Source organism: Choloepus didactylus, chromosome 14, assembly GCF_015220235.1.
Source record: "Choloepus didactylus isolate mChoDid1 chromosome 14, mChoDid1.pri, whole genome shotgun sequence".
Classification (NCBI taxonomy): domain Eukaryota; kingdom Metazoa; phylum Chordata; class Mammalia; order Pilosa; family Megalonychidae; genus Choloepus; species Choloepus didactylus.
In genome coordinates, this window is record NC_051320.1 from 80,945,108 (window position 1) to 80,960,406 (window position 15,299).

At 36.1% G+C, this 15,299-nt stretch overlaps 1 protein-coding gene across 3 annotated transcripts in view; it reads right to left on the minus strand.

Annotated features, from left to right (window-relative positions):
* Positions 1-15,299, minus strand: part of WASHC5 (WASH complex subunit 5) — a 62,934-nt gene that overhangs the window by 22,134 nt on the left and 25,501 nt on the right. For 2 of the 3 annotated variants that reach the window (XM_037802440.1, XM_037802442.1), the window contains 10 exons: positions 14,854-14,981; positions 12,980-13,109; positions 10,374-10,486; positions 8,898-9,064; positions 8,704-8,779; positions 7,528-7,638; positions 6,945-7,085; positions 5,470-5,550; positions 1,839-1,940; positions 939-1,118 (listed from right to left, as the gene is read on the minus strand). In XM_037802440.1, the coding sequence (XP_037658368.1) occupies positions 939-1,118; positions 1,839-1,940; positions 5,470-5,550; positions 6,945-7,085; positions 7,528-7,638; positions 8,704-8,779; positions 8,898-9,064; positions 10,374-10,486; positions 12,980-13,109; positions 14,854-14,981 (1,229 nt within the window). The remainder of the gene's footprint in view (positions 1-938; positions 1,119-1,838; positions 1,941-5,469; positions 5,551-6,944; positions 7,086-7,527; positions 7,639-8,703; positions 8,780-8,897; positions 9,065-10,373; positions 10,487-12,979; positions 13,110-14,853; positions 14,982-15,299) is intronic. The other variant, XM_037802441.1, reaches the window with a different exon arrangement.

Consider the following 15,299-nt stretch of genomic DNA (forward strand, 5'->3'; position numbering starts at 1 on the left):
GGTGCTAATCTAGCCTCTTCGATTTTCATTTCTATGACTGTTTTCTTTTCCAGCCAGCAGTGTCTGCCAATCCCTAACAAAGGTTTGTGTTTTCCCAGCATACTTTGGCCCTGCCACCTCCCCCCGACCTTTTTTTTTTAAATTTAAACTTTTTTTTTTTTTAATTAAATTCAGTTTTATTGAAATACATTCATACACCATACAATCATCCATGGTATACAATCCACTGTCCACAGTATGATAACATAGTTATGCGTTCATCACCACAATCTATCTCTGAACATTTTCCTTACATCAGAAAGAACCAGAACAAGAATAAAAAATAAAAGTGAAAAAAGAACACCCAAATCATCCCCCCATCCCACCCCATTTGTCCTTTAGTTTTTATCCCCATTTTTCTACTCATCCATACACTAGATAAAGGGGGTGTGATCCACAGGGTCTTCACAATCACACTGTCACCCCTTGTAATCTACATTATTATATAATTGTCTTCAGGAGTCCAGACTACTGGGTTGGAGTTTGGTAGTTTCAGCCACCTCCCTTTTTTAATCTTCACCCAAAACAGAAACTCTCTAAGGCCCAGTTTGGGTGCTACCTCCTTAAGAAGCTTCCCCAATCAAGCCCAATTGAAGAAGTCTTGTGTCTTCTGAACTCCTGATCACTTGGGTTATAAATGACAGTAAACAGCTTTATTCTATAGCCATTTGATTACATCTGCTTTGTCTGTAGGAAAGTAAGCTCCCAAAGGTCAGGTGCTAGGCCAACTTTTCTACATTAGCCACAGCTCCTGAAGGTTTGGAAGGCACTGGTGACTATCTACACTTACTGATTTTTAGTAACCATTTAACTATACTTTCTTGTTATTTCTAAGGTTTTGAGGTTATATTTGAAATTATTATACAGTCAGGAATTTTATTTTTAATCTATTTAGCTACCTTTGTTCTTAAGAAGTTATTACACTCTTGCTCCACATTGTAATTTATAATACGAGATACTTCTTCCTGCCAAATTTTCAGACCATAAATGTTGACATAGTCCTGTATGTATTCAAAAGAGCGATGGAATCCATCCATGGTAGCCCCCAACTCTTTCAGCTTGGGCATCAGTTCACTTGGCTGTGCAAGAGGGGAAAAATAGTTAAATTAAATTAATACCTACATTGGACTTTAAATGATACACCAAATAAGGGACCACAGTCATAGTTTAAGGCAGCTTTGAAAATACTCTTTCTATGGTCACCTAGGATGAGGGAGAACTGATGTCAAACATTCAGCAAAAAAATAGATTTCAATCAATTGGGAAGAAAGTCTCATACAAAGAAGTGTAAAAATTGATGTAGATTATTTTGTGTCATCTGATGAATATATCTAATCTTAAACATTTAAAATATTTAAAATTGAATCTACTGAGTTGAAAATTACCTTACATATAAATTTCAGCCTGTTTCTTTCTCTCGAAAACAATTATCATACTTCCTAACAGAAAAAGGAAAGTAAAAAAAATATTGCTTTTAAAGTTCCTATCTGCCTTAGGGTTGAGAAATTCTTTTAACTACAAGAAGTAACTCTAAATAAAAAACAGCCATTCCATTCTTAAACTTATGGATCAACAGGTGAAGGAAAGAAGAACTGGTTTCAAAAATGATTCTTTTAAATAATTTGAATGGATTACAATATAGGAACATGAAGCACTTTAGTTATTTGTATTGAAAATCATATACATTAGATATACAATAGGAGGAAAGGTTTTTGCACATGACAGGCTAAAAATGGTATTCTAGTCCATTCTGCAAATTGAGGAGAAAGAAAGGATAGACCTATTTCAGCATTTGGCACCTTGGCTCGAGGGTTGAAAATCAATCCCCTATGAAGAGCAAAAGCAACACGTTTAACTAGTTCCTTCCTTATTCCATCTTCCAGCAACTGCTTCGGATCCACCTAAGAGTAAATCAAAAAGTAATAAACGGCAGTTAGGAAAAGAATAGTTCAATCTTGAAAGAAATCCAGAGGAAATATGGTTTCCAGAGTCCATATTGGAGCACTTTCCTACCTCATTTCTAAATTATTACTATATTTTTCTTTCCCTGTCCCTCTTTGATCTTGTACAGCTTGGACAAAATTATTAAACCTCTCATCTCCTTCGGATTAGTCTGTCTCAGTAAAATTCATGATGATAATTTTCCAACAGAACATTTCAAAGACGGTAGGTTTGGTAAGTTTTAAATTGCCTCAAATTTTATCATTTCAGTAAAATTGACAATTGTCCTTCTTTATTGCCAGGAGGAGGTAGTGGAATAAAAAGTCTGAATTTGAATTCAGATACATGTCTTTCCTCCAAATTTTATCTCAGGGCATCTATATCCATATGAGGAAATTAAAGTTTTGGGTTGGATCACTCTATATTTAACAATTGTCTTTCCTTGCAGCATTCTTGGAATGTTCTTTTTTAGTTAGGGAGATAAAATAGGAAAGTAAATCTACTTAACTGTATAAGCATATTTTGCTGATTGCTTTTACTGTAATGAGAATGCTTTTATCATTACCTAAAAGTCAGTCTCTAATCAGATTTAGAAAACATCAGATCATTTCACCACACTCCGTCAAATTCCCTGATAACTAGTTTCTTTCAATTTCAATGTATAAAGAACCATTATTTTTAAAAATCACAAAGAAGATGATGGGATTTATCTGTTTTTAATGATATTTAAATTTTAAGAAAGAAAACTGCAATGAAAGTTGCAGAAAATATAAAAGAGAAACATGGAGAACTATACCATGACCATGCGATCAGCAAAATCCTGATGGCGGAGAAAATACAGGTCAAATGCCCTGGGTTCTTCAACAGAAAACTTTTAAGGAAAGGAAGGAACCTATAGATTAAAAAAGGCTTACAAGACATTTTTTTTTTAATGGGTAAGTCTATACTATAGGTCTAGAGATTCACACTCAGATAACAATGGTATATAGAGAGAATGAGATTAAGTCAAGGCAGACAGGGGTGCTCCAGGGGCTGGGGGGCTGGCTAAGTTTTTTTCTTGACCTATGTGGTGGTTAGAATAGTATTTGCCTTATAATAACTCATTTTTCTGTAGCTTTCAGTTTCTGTGCTTTATTTTATGACAAAGAAGGTAGATTATAAATTATGACTAAATATAACCAGTGAGAACCAAATCAAAGAAATAACATGAAGCTTTAAAAGAAACATTCCTCTTGAGAACAGATTTAGCGCAAAGAGTTAACTGTGTTTATGAATCTGAAAGTCTCACATGGCTCTTCCAATTCTTCCTGGATTTTAACTAAATCTATGGCAGTGTTCACTGCTAAAAGAGAAAGCCCCTTCACACAACCCCTCTCTCACCCTTTTACTTGGCTCCTCTGGGGTTCACAACAGTTAATAGTTTTCATATGTATCCTCTAGACCACTTTCACTTCATTCATGTACATAAGTATTTGTCCTTAAACAGATACTTGGTTTCAAAAATCTAGATGGAATCATAAGATTTATATACTGTTCTTTAATTTGCTTTATTCATTTTGTCTTGGAAATCTACCAGTGGCAGATTCCTTCTGAATGGCTGCAGGGCAATCCACAGTATGTAGGTGCTGATATATTTAGCCATTCCCCAACCAATAGATGCTTAGTTTATTTCTATTTTTCTTGGCTATCTGTAACAATGAACAATGTGTATATGCCTATCTCTGAGCATATCTCACTTGTTTTAAGTGAGATCAACCAAAGCAAATCTATAATTTTGACAAGTGTTTGAAATACATCCTTTACATTTTGAGGTTAAAGACTGGGGAGGGCTAACAGGATTCCTTACAAAAAGCCATGAGTTGTTAAGACTGGTGCTGACAAGTCTACTGAATTGAAGGGATTCAGTATATTTCCTGTACTCATATTATCTGAAAGATCATGGCAAATGACTTATATATTTTTTAAGCAGTCTTTCCTTTGATAAGTATTGTTGGTAATTAGGTTTTATTACATCCTTCCTATATTGGCCACTCTGCATGTGAGATGCTTAATGTAGTCCTATGAGTAATCATGACTTTTTGAATCAGTCTGATGTGAGTAACCTGCATGTGGATATTCTGTGTGTCAACTGAATTAATGAACATGTTTGTTGGAATCTATTTATATCTGAGGGGCTACAAGGTTATTTCTTTTAGGGCATTTCCAGAAAATTCAAACCAAAGTTCTCCTTCTGTTTGGATTCCTTTCTTACATTTTCTTAACATAAATGTTAATTTGGCAATTCAACAGCTATAAATGTAAAAACAAATCAGAAATGTTCAAATTCTTCCTAGGTCAGATAATGGAATCATAAATAAAAGCACCATAAACTATGCGAATGGACACACTATTGAAATCACAGAATTACAAATTAAAACATCAGTGAGATGCTACTTGATACCCTTTGAGATGGCAAAAAAAAGTGCATACTACCAAGTTTTAGCAAGTATGTGGGAAGACACACAGGATACAGTCATTTCAGAAGGAATCTGGCAGTACAGAGACAAATCAAGTATGAATACGCCCTAAGACCCAATGACCCACTCCTGGGTATACAGCTTTCTGAGAAATTCTTGCACCACCTGGAGTGAGGACCTGTGCTGAGATGCTCATCCTGACACTGTCTGTGATAATGGAGAGTTGGAAGCAACATCAGTGTCCGTCCCTATGACAATGGTTAAGTAAAACGTGGAATGCTATGCAGCAGTAAAAAATAACAAACTACCCAACCTAGAGAAACATAAAGTTCAAAAGCAATAACCAGTGAGAAAGGTTGGATAAAAGAATGAGAGAGCACAATACGGATTAGATAAATTAGAAACACATGCACATCATGCTAAAAATGAGGATACTTGCATATTTAGGGACATTTATCAAACACATTAGAGTGGATGCTATGTGGGATGGAAATGGGAGTGGGGATCAAAGAGAAGAGAAAGAAGAAAATAAAAAAAGAGAAACGCTTGCAATCACAGTGATGACAACGGTCTGTGAGTAGAGGAGTATGCCCATCTCAGCTCTCCATACCTGGGAACAATACAGAACTACTAAAAAGAAAGACAGGAAAAGAGAGAGAGAGCTATTTACCTAAGGGAATTGAACCACTACTTTCTTTGCTATAGCAAAAATTCAATAAAATGGATTTTTCTTAGATTTAAGTAATTTTTGGGTAAAACAGTTACTAGTATAGCACATTTTCTCCCAAACTACAGGATGAGGAAATTCTAAGACTACAACATGAGACTACCTTTGATTATAATGAGAAATAAAGGATTATAATGCTCTCTCCTCCTCCATCAATAAATTATTAAAATGAAGGTCAAAAATGGAATGTGAAACAGCAAGGGACCCAAGGTGCTCACTTCACTCCCTGTTCCATGGGTGGGTAAGTACCACAAAAATCCAAACAACTAACATTACTATCACATAGACTAGCATCAAAACCATTACCTTGATAATGCCAACCAAGGTTGTTTTCATCATGAAGATGCCTTCAGTAAAAATGGAAATAGCATGAGTAAGCTTGGCAACCTTTAACAAAGAAAAAGAAGTATGATGAAGTACTTCAGATAAAAGACCCGTCGTGTCCTGGAGTGGTCAAAGACAACAGAAATCAGCAGGCAGCTATAGAACACCTGTGCACACAGTGCCCAGGGAGCAAGGAGGCTTGCGGCACAGCTGACAGGCCACCGCTGGACACACTGGGGACCTGAGCCAGAAGGCATTCAGTCCTTTAACCTTGGGCAAATCATTTCCCCTTCTTTGGGCTTCCGTTTCTCTCATCCATTAAAAAAAGAGGGCAGGACTCAGTGATGGTCCCTTCCAGCTAGAAGAGGACAACTGAGACTAGGAGGAGGTAATTTCCCCTTCACTGCCCACCATATTCTTTTTGAGAAACACCAGACATCATTGATAACAGTAGACACATGCTGTATTTTTAAGTCAGAATAAATGTGGACACCAAGCTTGATAATCTAAATTCCTGATGTATTTTTTGGAGTTCTTACAGAGAACATGAAGTTGACAACGCATACCACATTTTCAATTTTCACTTGCTTTTACTTTTCCCATCTTCAATTTTAAGTTTAGGGAGAAAGAAAAGCAGAGGTTTTTTGGGAGAATAACCTCTGAGGCTACACAATTCTTGAGTGGGTTTAAAAGTCTGCCCATAGGAAATGGTTAATGCAATATATGTTACTTTGAACCACTTGTATGGCATATAAATCAGGAACTTGGATGTGAAAAATCTAGGCAGTCTAGCTTAAAGAGAAGAAGGACTGCTTTACCAAGTGTTATGGATTGAATCATGTCCACCACAGCGAGACGTTCAAGTCCTAACCCCCAATCCTGTGGAAGTGAACTCATTTGTAAATAGGATCTTTGAAGATTTATTAAGATGAGGCCAAACTGAATCAGAGTGGGCCTTAATCCAGCATGACTACAGTTCTATAAGCATGGGAAATCTGGACACAGTAGGAAAAGTCAGAAGAAGACAGATGGCATGTGATGGAGGCAGACACTGAGTTACAGATGGCTGACAAACCACCAGCAGAATTCTACAGACTTCAGGGGACACCTGACTTTGGATTTCTGGCCTCCAAAATATGAGACAATAAATTCCTATTGGTTAAGCCAACCAGTCTGTAGTATTTGTTGTAGCAGCCCTGGGAAACTAGAACCAGGTCTGTTCAAGAGGAAAGCAACTAGTGAGCTCTACTTCCATTGAGAATGTTCAGGCAAACAAGGCCTGATCATACTAAAATGGTAAGCTGCAGTTATCATTAAGAGTGTGAAATAATGAATCAGAATAGGTCTGGCAGTCCTGGGGATATGGCAGGTGATGCAGAAGATGGTCCCTCTGGAACCTGATATTTCATGGTTTTTAGTTTTAAGTATCAGAAGGCAGAAGTCAAAGAACACAGCACCTCATATCGTGGGCCAAGCTGGGCATAGTCCCTCAGCTTGTCTTTGTCCAGTCGGGTGGGCACTTCAATGATATCATGGGTCTGAAGCTTTATAATCTTTAAAAGAGAAGTAAACATGCTTTCCGGAATGATCTGCAAGACCTGTAGTGAAAGGGAAAAAGAGGGAAAATACTGAACATCTATTTTCTTTTTCATAGCCAATAAATGTTAGAATGACAGTAAGAAGGGTATCAGTGTTTACAAACAGCAAATTGTCTACAAGCAGGGATGCAGAGAAACTTAAAAGAGCTATTTAATAACTGCTACCATGCTATTTAATGAACTGCTATGTTCCTTCAAACATTAATTGCTCATAGAATATAAAGCTAATCCTCACAAAACTGCTGCAGAGAGATGTACCATTCCCACATTACAGAGTTTTAAAAGATTAAGGTTCAAAGATATAAAGTCAAGTCACCTTAGATCACTTAATAAGAGACATGCTAGCTTTTGAATCTAGGTTGAATCCAGGTCTGTCTGGTGCTATCATTTTAAAACAGCTGTTAGCCAATAAAAGCAAATATTACCTTGATAAATTTCTTACCTTTCTTACATAGGACACCAATTCACCAGAATAGTACTGAGACACACTGAGAAGGTCAGGGCTATTTGCTTGATTAATACGAAGAAGGGGCAGATCTAGGGCAGAGACAAGCTGGAGGAAAAGCAAGATATTTGTTTTTCCATTTCAAAAAAGTCCTAAAAAATCTTTCTCCTTCCACAAACAGTAATGTACATTAAAGCCTTTGGGCACCCAGTAGGAGCAAGAGCCACCATATCACATCAATATCACTAAAAGTTTCTGACAACGTCAAAGGAGACGATGGTGACATAATTAAAAAAAAAAAAAAGATAGCCAACTTTTATGGCAATGAGTCTCAAGGCTGGTCCCGGGCCAGCAGCAGCAGAATCACCTGGGAACTTGTTAGGAAGGCAAATTATTGGGCCTCACCCATATCTACTGAATCAGAAACTCTGGGGGTAGGGTCTAGCAATCTACATTTTAATAAGCCCTCCAGGTGATTCTGATTCACACTCAAGTTTGAGAACCACTGTGCTACACAGCCACTCCTCTAAGGAAACCAGAAATCCTGATTGATGGACTACTGTTCTTAATCCAGTTTAAAATGCCCCTGAGTGAAAGAAGTGCCATTATTTATGTGCCATTAGAGAAGGAAAAAAATGCAATTATCAAACTCATCTCTAATTACAGAGGTGTTCAAATACGGAAAAAGTGCATTTCGGGATTTATATATATGGGGGTTCCTTCATAAGACACTGAATAAATTATTTGTTCATTTATCATAATCTGAAACTACATTAGTGCAAAGGTCATGCCTGTGTTGCTCACCACTATTTCCTAACTTTTGAAATAGACCCTTTATTGTGGTAGGGGCTCAATAAGAATTTTTTGAATGAGTAAGAAAAGAATTTAATTCACATCTAGGGAATAAAGGACCACAGACTCACATTTTAAGTGTAATGATAAAACTTTTCAGTTTTTCATATAAAAACAATTTTTTCTGTAAGAAATTCCAACTCTATGATTTCAAACTTCACATCTTTCTGGCATCTTTTGAAACTATTCTCTCATGAAAAAAAAATTGCTAACAATGTTCAGTCTACAGAAAATACTTAAAAATATTACCTAACTTTCCAAAAGGAAAAGGCAAACTCTCGCCTAGTAACTGAGAAAGTGATCTCACTGTTCTTTGCTCACCTTTAGGAATGTGGCTCTGAGTTTTGTCACCATGGATGGGTTTACCCTTATGCTCTCTTGCATGATGGATGTGAAACTGTCAAAAGAGATACATGGTAAGAAGATGGTGGTGGTGTCCCTCATCAAGGGTAAATGTCAGGCTGTCTTGACTTGATTTAGAAATAACTAAGTAGATGCCACAATGTCCACGTTACCTGTCAATTAATTGCCAAGCAAAGGAAAGGTCTCCGACGATCTGCATGGTGATCAGGACCTCCTCTTTAACATTAATGGTTCTGATCATTTGATGGAGAAACTTGCGAGTATCAGCAAGAAACTGACATACTTGTAGATTCGATTCCAACTGGTGAAATTCTTGAACCTGTGTTGCATAAATGCACCTAATTAAAAAGTTCTGAAGGCCTCTTTGGTGCCCAGATTTCCTTGAAAACACTTCAAATAAAGCACACTAATTACTAACAACTGACAAAATTTATATTTCAAATTTCAATTTCAGAAATATATTAGGACAAGTCATAAAACAATGCACAAGTTTCTAGTAGAAAAGGTCCACTACTATTATCACGTACATGTATTATATAAGTGAATTTGCTCATTTTCCGTTTTAATATAAACAAACATATATTGAAAAATCCTTGGAATTCTAAAGATGTGCAGGACTGCTGAAAAACAAAATAACCTACATCATAATCAAGGTGGTGGCACTTGTACATCATTAAGTTCTTTTTGATATATTCTCTAAAACAAAATGATGATGCCACAATGTCCTGAAATTTTAATGTATATAATTTAAGAGGCCTGGGCTATATGCCAAAATAAATAATTGAAAAGTGAAAAAGCATCCAAGTTTTAAAAAGTTTTGTACAGCTGTACTATAGACTAGAAAATCCAAAAAACAACCAAAATAGAAAGAGCACAAATGTGCAACTGTTCTGGAATGTCTAGGCAAATTTTGGTAAGCTAACAATAGAGTATTATATTGTGTTTCATTAATAGTGATCATTCTAAAAACCTTGCAGAAGTAAGAAAAAAAGCCTATCTTCAAAATGGGAAAAGCATTAAGTATACCTTTTCAAAAATGTATAATCATATCAACTGGACAGGGTTACAGATTAAGCATAAAAGTAACATTTAAGTAATAGAGTTTATGATTACTTGATTGATGCTTTTGTTTATTTTCCATTTTAACCCTAGCTAAACACACAGTTAAAATTTTAATAGTGGTGAGGCATGATTACTTTGGGTTAAATAAAAACAAACTAATTTTTTCATTATAATTTTTTGAGTATTGCTTTCTAATCTTTTTCCTCCAAGGCACACACTTTTACAAACCTAAAAACAGTAAAATATGCAATATTTTTTTCTGCCTTTTCATCTTCATCACAATTTTCCCAATGTTTTTACATTGTTTTCATAATTATTTTTCCAAGACTACATATTTCCTCAGGTTGAAATATCATAATCTTTGCTACCATCTTCATGCTGGCTCTCTGATTACTTTCTCAATTTTAGAACACTGTATATAATGTTACAATCAGCACAGTAATGCATATTGCTTTTCTCTTCTGATGAAATATTTTCTTAGACATATTTACAGGAGTAATTGCTGGGTGGGTCAAAAAGGTATGATTCATGATCCCAAAACTGTCATTTAAAAAGGCTTTCCTTACCTCCTCCAAAGCTTGTATTAGCTGCACAGTTTTTCTGCCTGCAGCAGTAGAGTCATCATAATTTAAAGACAGTATTTGTTTTGAGATCTCTCTGAACCAAGCTTGAAGATTTTCTGTTAATACAAAAACAAGGAAAGACTAATGAAGTTCCAGAAATCCTGTAGTTGAGGCTTTCAATTTAACTGAATAATCTTTTCCAAATCCAGTTCTTACTTATACAGCCATTTAATTTGTGCCTGACATTGCTTCCAGGAATTCTCCAAACGATGATAACGAAAAGGCCTGAAACATGTGACCTAGTAGAATAGATGCAACTTTCTACAAAAATAACTTAGCCTACAATATCTGGAAAAAATGATTAGAGGCCCAAGTATGTATTATAAACCATACGTGCAAAGGAGGCAGTGCTGGTGGGAAGAGTCAGAAGGAACTGAAGGATGTGACATGGAGCTGCTGGGTAGAGTTTTCTGGAGAAGTGAGGATGGATAAAGATATGGAGAGGTGGAGAGATGGAGAAGGGTATTCTATCTAGATGAAGGGACAAGCATGAGCAGAGGCCTTGGAGCAGGAATGACCATGGCATGTCTTGGAGGGCAAAGAGGAGACCAAAATGTCAGAAGAGTGAGGTATGAACCATGAGCAGTGGACAAAGTCTGAATGGTTGAGGTGGTACCACCTGCATTCACAGACCAGGTGATAATTCACAGAACAGAAGGAGGGAAGGGCATCATCATGCTTTGAGTAGCTTCAATGTGTCAGGCAAAGGTCTAAGCTTTGTCTCATTTAATTGTCACAACAAAGTATTGAGGATACTATGGAGTTATCCATTTCAGAGATAAGGGAGCTGATGCTCAAAGATATTAAGATTTCTATCCAGGTGACACAGTTGCCAAACAGGAGAGCCAGGATTTTCACAGTTGTCTGTCCAGATTCAGTGTCTGAGCTCTTTTCACTTCACCAAGCTGACTCCCTAAAGTTTCTGTTTGTTTTAGTTTATCAGTGGAATAATTTCACTTTATTAAAATGACCTAATGACTTACAAGTTATTTCAAGATTTAGCATAGGGATGCCTGTTATAATTCTAAAGATTTAATTTAATTAATTAATTATTATTTTAATTTTTTTGTAGGATTGAGAGACAGCAATGGAGTAGTAAAAAGAGCACGAGATTTGGAGTATGAGATGCTGAGTTAGAATCCGTGCTCTGGATCTTTGTTATCTTAAGTAAAATGATTACATTTTTAAGTTTCAGTTTCCTTATATGTAAAATAAGGATAAAGATGTATATCTCACTGAGTTGTGAGGATCAAATAAGAAATATTCACCAAAGTACTTCCTAAGCTGAAGTATGCTATATAGACAGAAAAAGTATGATGCTAATTTTAAATAACCTCTGAAACAATGCTGATATTTATAAGGACCTAAAAGAGACTAAAACAGAGACTAATGTGCTGGATTCTAGACAACTAATCTGGTTGGATTCTTACAGGCAGTTCTTTGTCTTTGCTTTTTAGCCACCATATAGCGATCTGCAAAACTGGCTCCCATTTTATTTCACATCATTAGAAACTGGATGACTTTTTCTGATATAAGCAATAATTTGGAATGACTTGGGTATACATTTTAGATCAACCACTTGGCATCAAATAAATTAAAATATGATTAAAATGTGAGAAAAGCCAAAATACAGTGATGACACGCTCATATTGATTAAAATAGTAAAGTTATTTTTTATAAAAAGCTACATGATTAAGCAATTCTGGTGTATAATTAATTTCACTGGAAATGAATCTGATAGTTAAACATTAAGCATTAAAAATATGGTTTAATTTGTCATCTTAAAATTCAGAATGGTCTTTCAGTGGGCAATCTGAAAGTTTCCTGTCTATATAAAAATTTAAAGAGATACCACAATTTTCCTAGAGGTAAACTTTCCTAAAAGAAGCGGATCGAAATCATTAGTCAAACTTGAGCTGCTGGAAGTTTAAGGAACAGTCTGTAGCTCCCCACTTTTGCCACTAGATGGCAGGCACATTGCTGGACTGTGAACAAGAAGAACCAAACAAGTCCTTAGAAGAAAAGAATCCTAGATATCATCTATGTTAGTAGTTACTAGTATCCTTGGGTGATGTGTCCTTCTGAGACGATCATGAAAGCTATATGTCCTTTCCTCCCACCCCTTAAATGCACACGAACTGTCACACATTGTTTTGCATACTATCGGGGGAGGGCAGGTTATGACTAAAGCCAATCTGTGAACAATTTTTTGTATAAGAACCCCTGGTTTAGCCTAACTCCATATTTCAAAGATAAGAAAAGTATTTCAAACAAAAAAAAATTGAAATGTTTGTTTTTTAAAAAATTTTTTTGATAAAGTTAAAAAAAAAAAAGGTGAATACAGAGAGGATAAGAACATTGCCCAAAGGAGCATAAAGCTAGAGGCAGCAAAAACTAAACCAGATTTTTTTCAACAATGCTAAAGGCGGACAATGTCATAGCACAAAATGAGGAAAACATAAGGACTTTCTAACCTGTCAGTTTTCTAAGGTTTCAAATAATCTGTATATACATTTCAAACACACCAATATTTCCTCTTCAGCAATTACCATTTTTCTCCACTCGGGTTAGAGGTTTCACTCCCGAAAAGACATCGGCAAGCTCGGTCATCCGCTCAGACCCCTCCTTCTTATAATGCTCCCACTTGGCCTGTTTTTCTGAAAGCATTTGCTTGAACATCTGTTCAAGAGACAGAAAAGATGTATTCATTTAAGAGAAAATCCAGATTAGGCAGTTTACTGAGAAAGCCTGAGTGAAACTCAATTTATTACCAAAAAAATATATCTTGAGTAAGGTCTTGTGTGAGCCCAGGAATCAGTATTTTTTAGTGTGCAATTACATGTCATCCTTTCTAGGTAACAATTTCTGTGATTCTAATTTAATTTGTCAAGGGAGGTTTGTGAATCATCTTGTCTAATGACTGGGGAATGAAATCATCTACGAAGGTTCTTTCTTGTTCTATTAAGCAGCAATTCTGTCTAATTCATCCTTCAAAAAATTCAAATTTTACAAACACTTGGGCAGAAGAGAAAATGGTATAATCAGAGTTGTTTTTGTCTTTTCTTCAAACAACTTAAAAAACATTTATTTCCCATTAAAGGGCATGTCATCTCAGACAAAGGTGCAGGGCTTATTTCACTGGGCATGACTACCGATTTTTCTCTTAAGGAATTCTTCATTCATTAGACTCATAATCAATATTAAAAAGATGAACAATGGGGAGAAGAATCTATCTGCAGATGAGAGAATCAGGGCTGGGTGGAATTTTGAGGGCCAGGGGAGGCAGAATCTTAGTCATCTGGCAGGATGATGAGGAACAGCAACAAGAAAGATAAATGACATGATGAGGAACAGTGAGAATTATTTAGAGAATTTAGACTATCTTTCTGAGTGGCTGGGTTCCATCAGTGCTATCTGACAAAGCAGTGATGACACAAAATCACCCTTAGGCCTTCATGACAGACCAAGCTTCTTCAGGCCCTTTGGATACTCATTTCCATGAACTCACAGGGTTCATAACTTGTAAGAAAGGATTAGGGATAGCGGACAGTCCTTGAATTAGGAGATGTACCTCCAGATAAAGATTACAAGAAACACAAGCCCAATTATTGTGTTCATAGGAGAATCAGTAAGTGATTCCAGAAAAGGCTTGGGGTGGCAAGTAGGAGAAAAGAAAACATAAGTTAAAGAACCAAGCTGAAATATCAGAAATTCAAATATGTCATTTCCTTGCTTGAGATGTGTATTAATTAGTTTTTTTTTTTCCTTTCTCTTCTTATAGACCTTTACCTTTATAGATGTTCATTAAGGTCGTTTCTATTTCCTCTCTACCTGAATAGACAGAAGGAAACTGCTCATTCTATTTCAACAGATTCTGGAGAACAGATTTATGATTAGGAATGTAGGCCTGATCAGTCAGCTAGCCCAGACTGGTTGTGATGTCCATTCAACACTGGGCAGAAGAACTCTTGGGTCCTTGATGCCCTGGTTTATGATCCTCTGGTTTATGATCCTAACTGGTTGATGGGCAAGTCTTCCTTTGCACGAGTCCCATTTGCCTCTGAAAGACCAGTTTTTCTTGGACTAACTGATGTGATTTCCTGGTTCCTGTACTTGGAACTTTCCTGAATTCCTGTCTTGGTTTAATCGTCCCCACTCTACTTGGAGCTCCTCAATGCTAAGGACATACCTTGTTCATCTTTGAATTCCTAGCACCTACCTGCGAACAGAGCAATTATTTGCTTACCCAGTGCCAGTAGGCATTAAATATTTGCTAAATATCTAATTCTGTCCTTTCTCTACAAGAACTACCTCAGATGACTAGAGTCTATAGTTAGAATCACAGCCACTAAAACCTAATCTTTTTACATTTTTAAGCATAAAAAACCCAAGACCTTAGTGATCACTAACACAATATTTTTACCTCTTTGAGTATAAACTCAAATTGTGCAGTGTCCAGAAGCAACTGGAAGAGGATCCTGGGGTTGTATTTTGAGTCTGTTAGAATCTGGTCCTTGATTTGACGCAGGCGTTTGTTGTTTGGGTCACAGGCTGGAAAAAGGAAGATAAGAGTTATCAATTTAAGAAACATGTAAAAAACATCTATGAAATATAAAATAAATTCTTAAATACTGAGTTTGTTTTTTTTTTTTCATTTGGAACGTAATAACAGAAGGCACAATAAATTATGGTGTATCTTTGCTATGGAGTACAACTGAACTGTTAAATATCTATAAGATCAATCTGACATGGAATGTAGTCCTGGATGTATTGTTGAGTGAAAGAAGAAAGCTACAAAACAGTGTTACCAAAATTTCTAAGCATTTTGGGGAAAATATGTAACTATATTTTATGAACATATTAAAACAT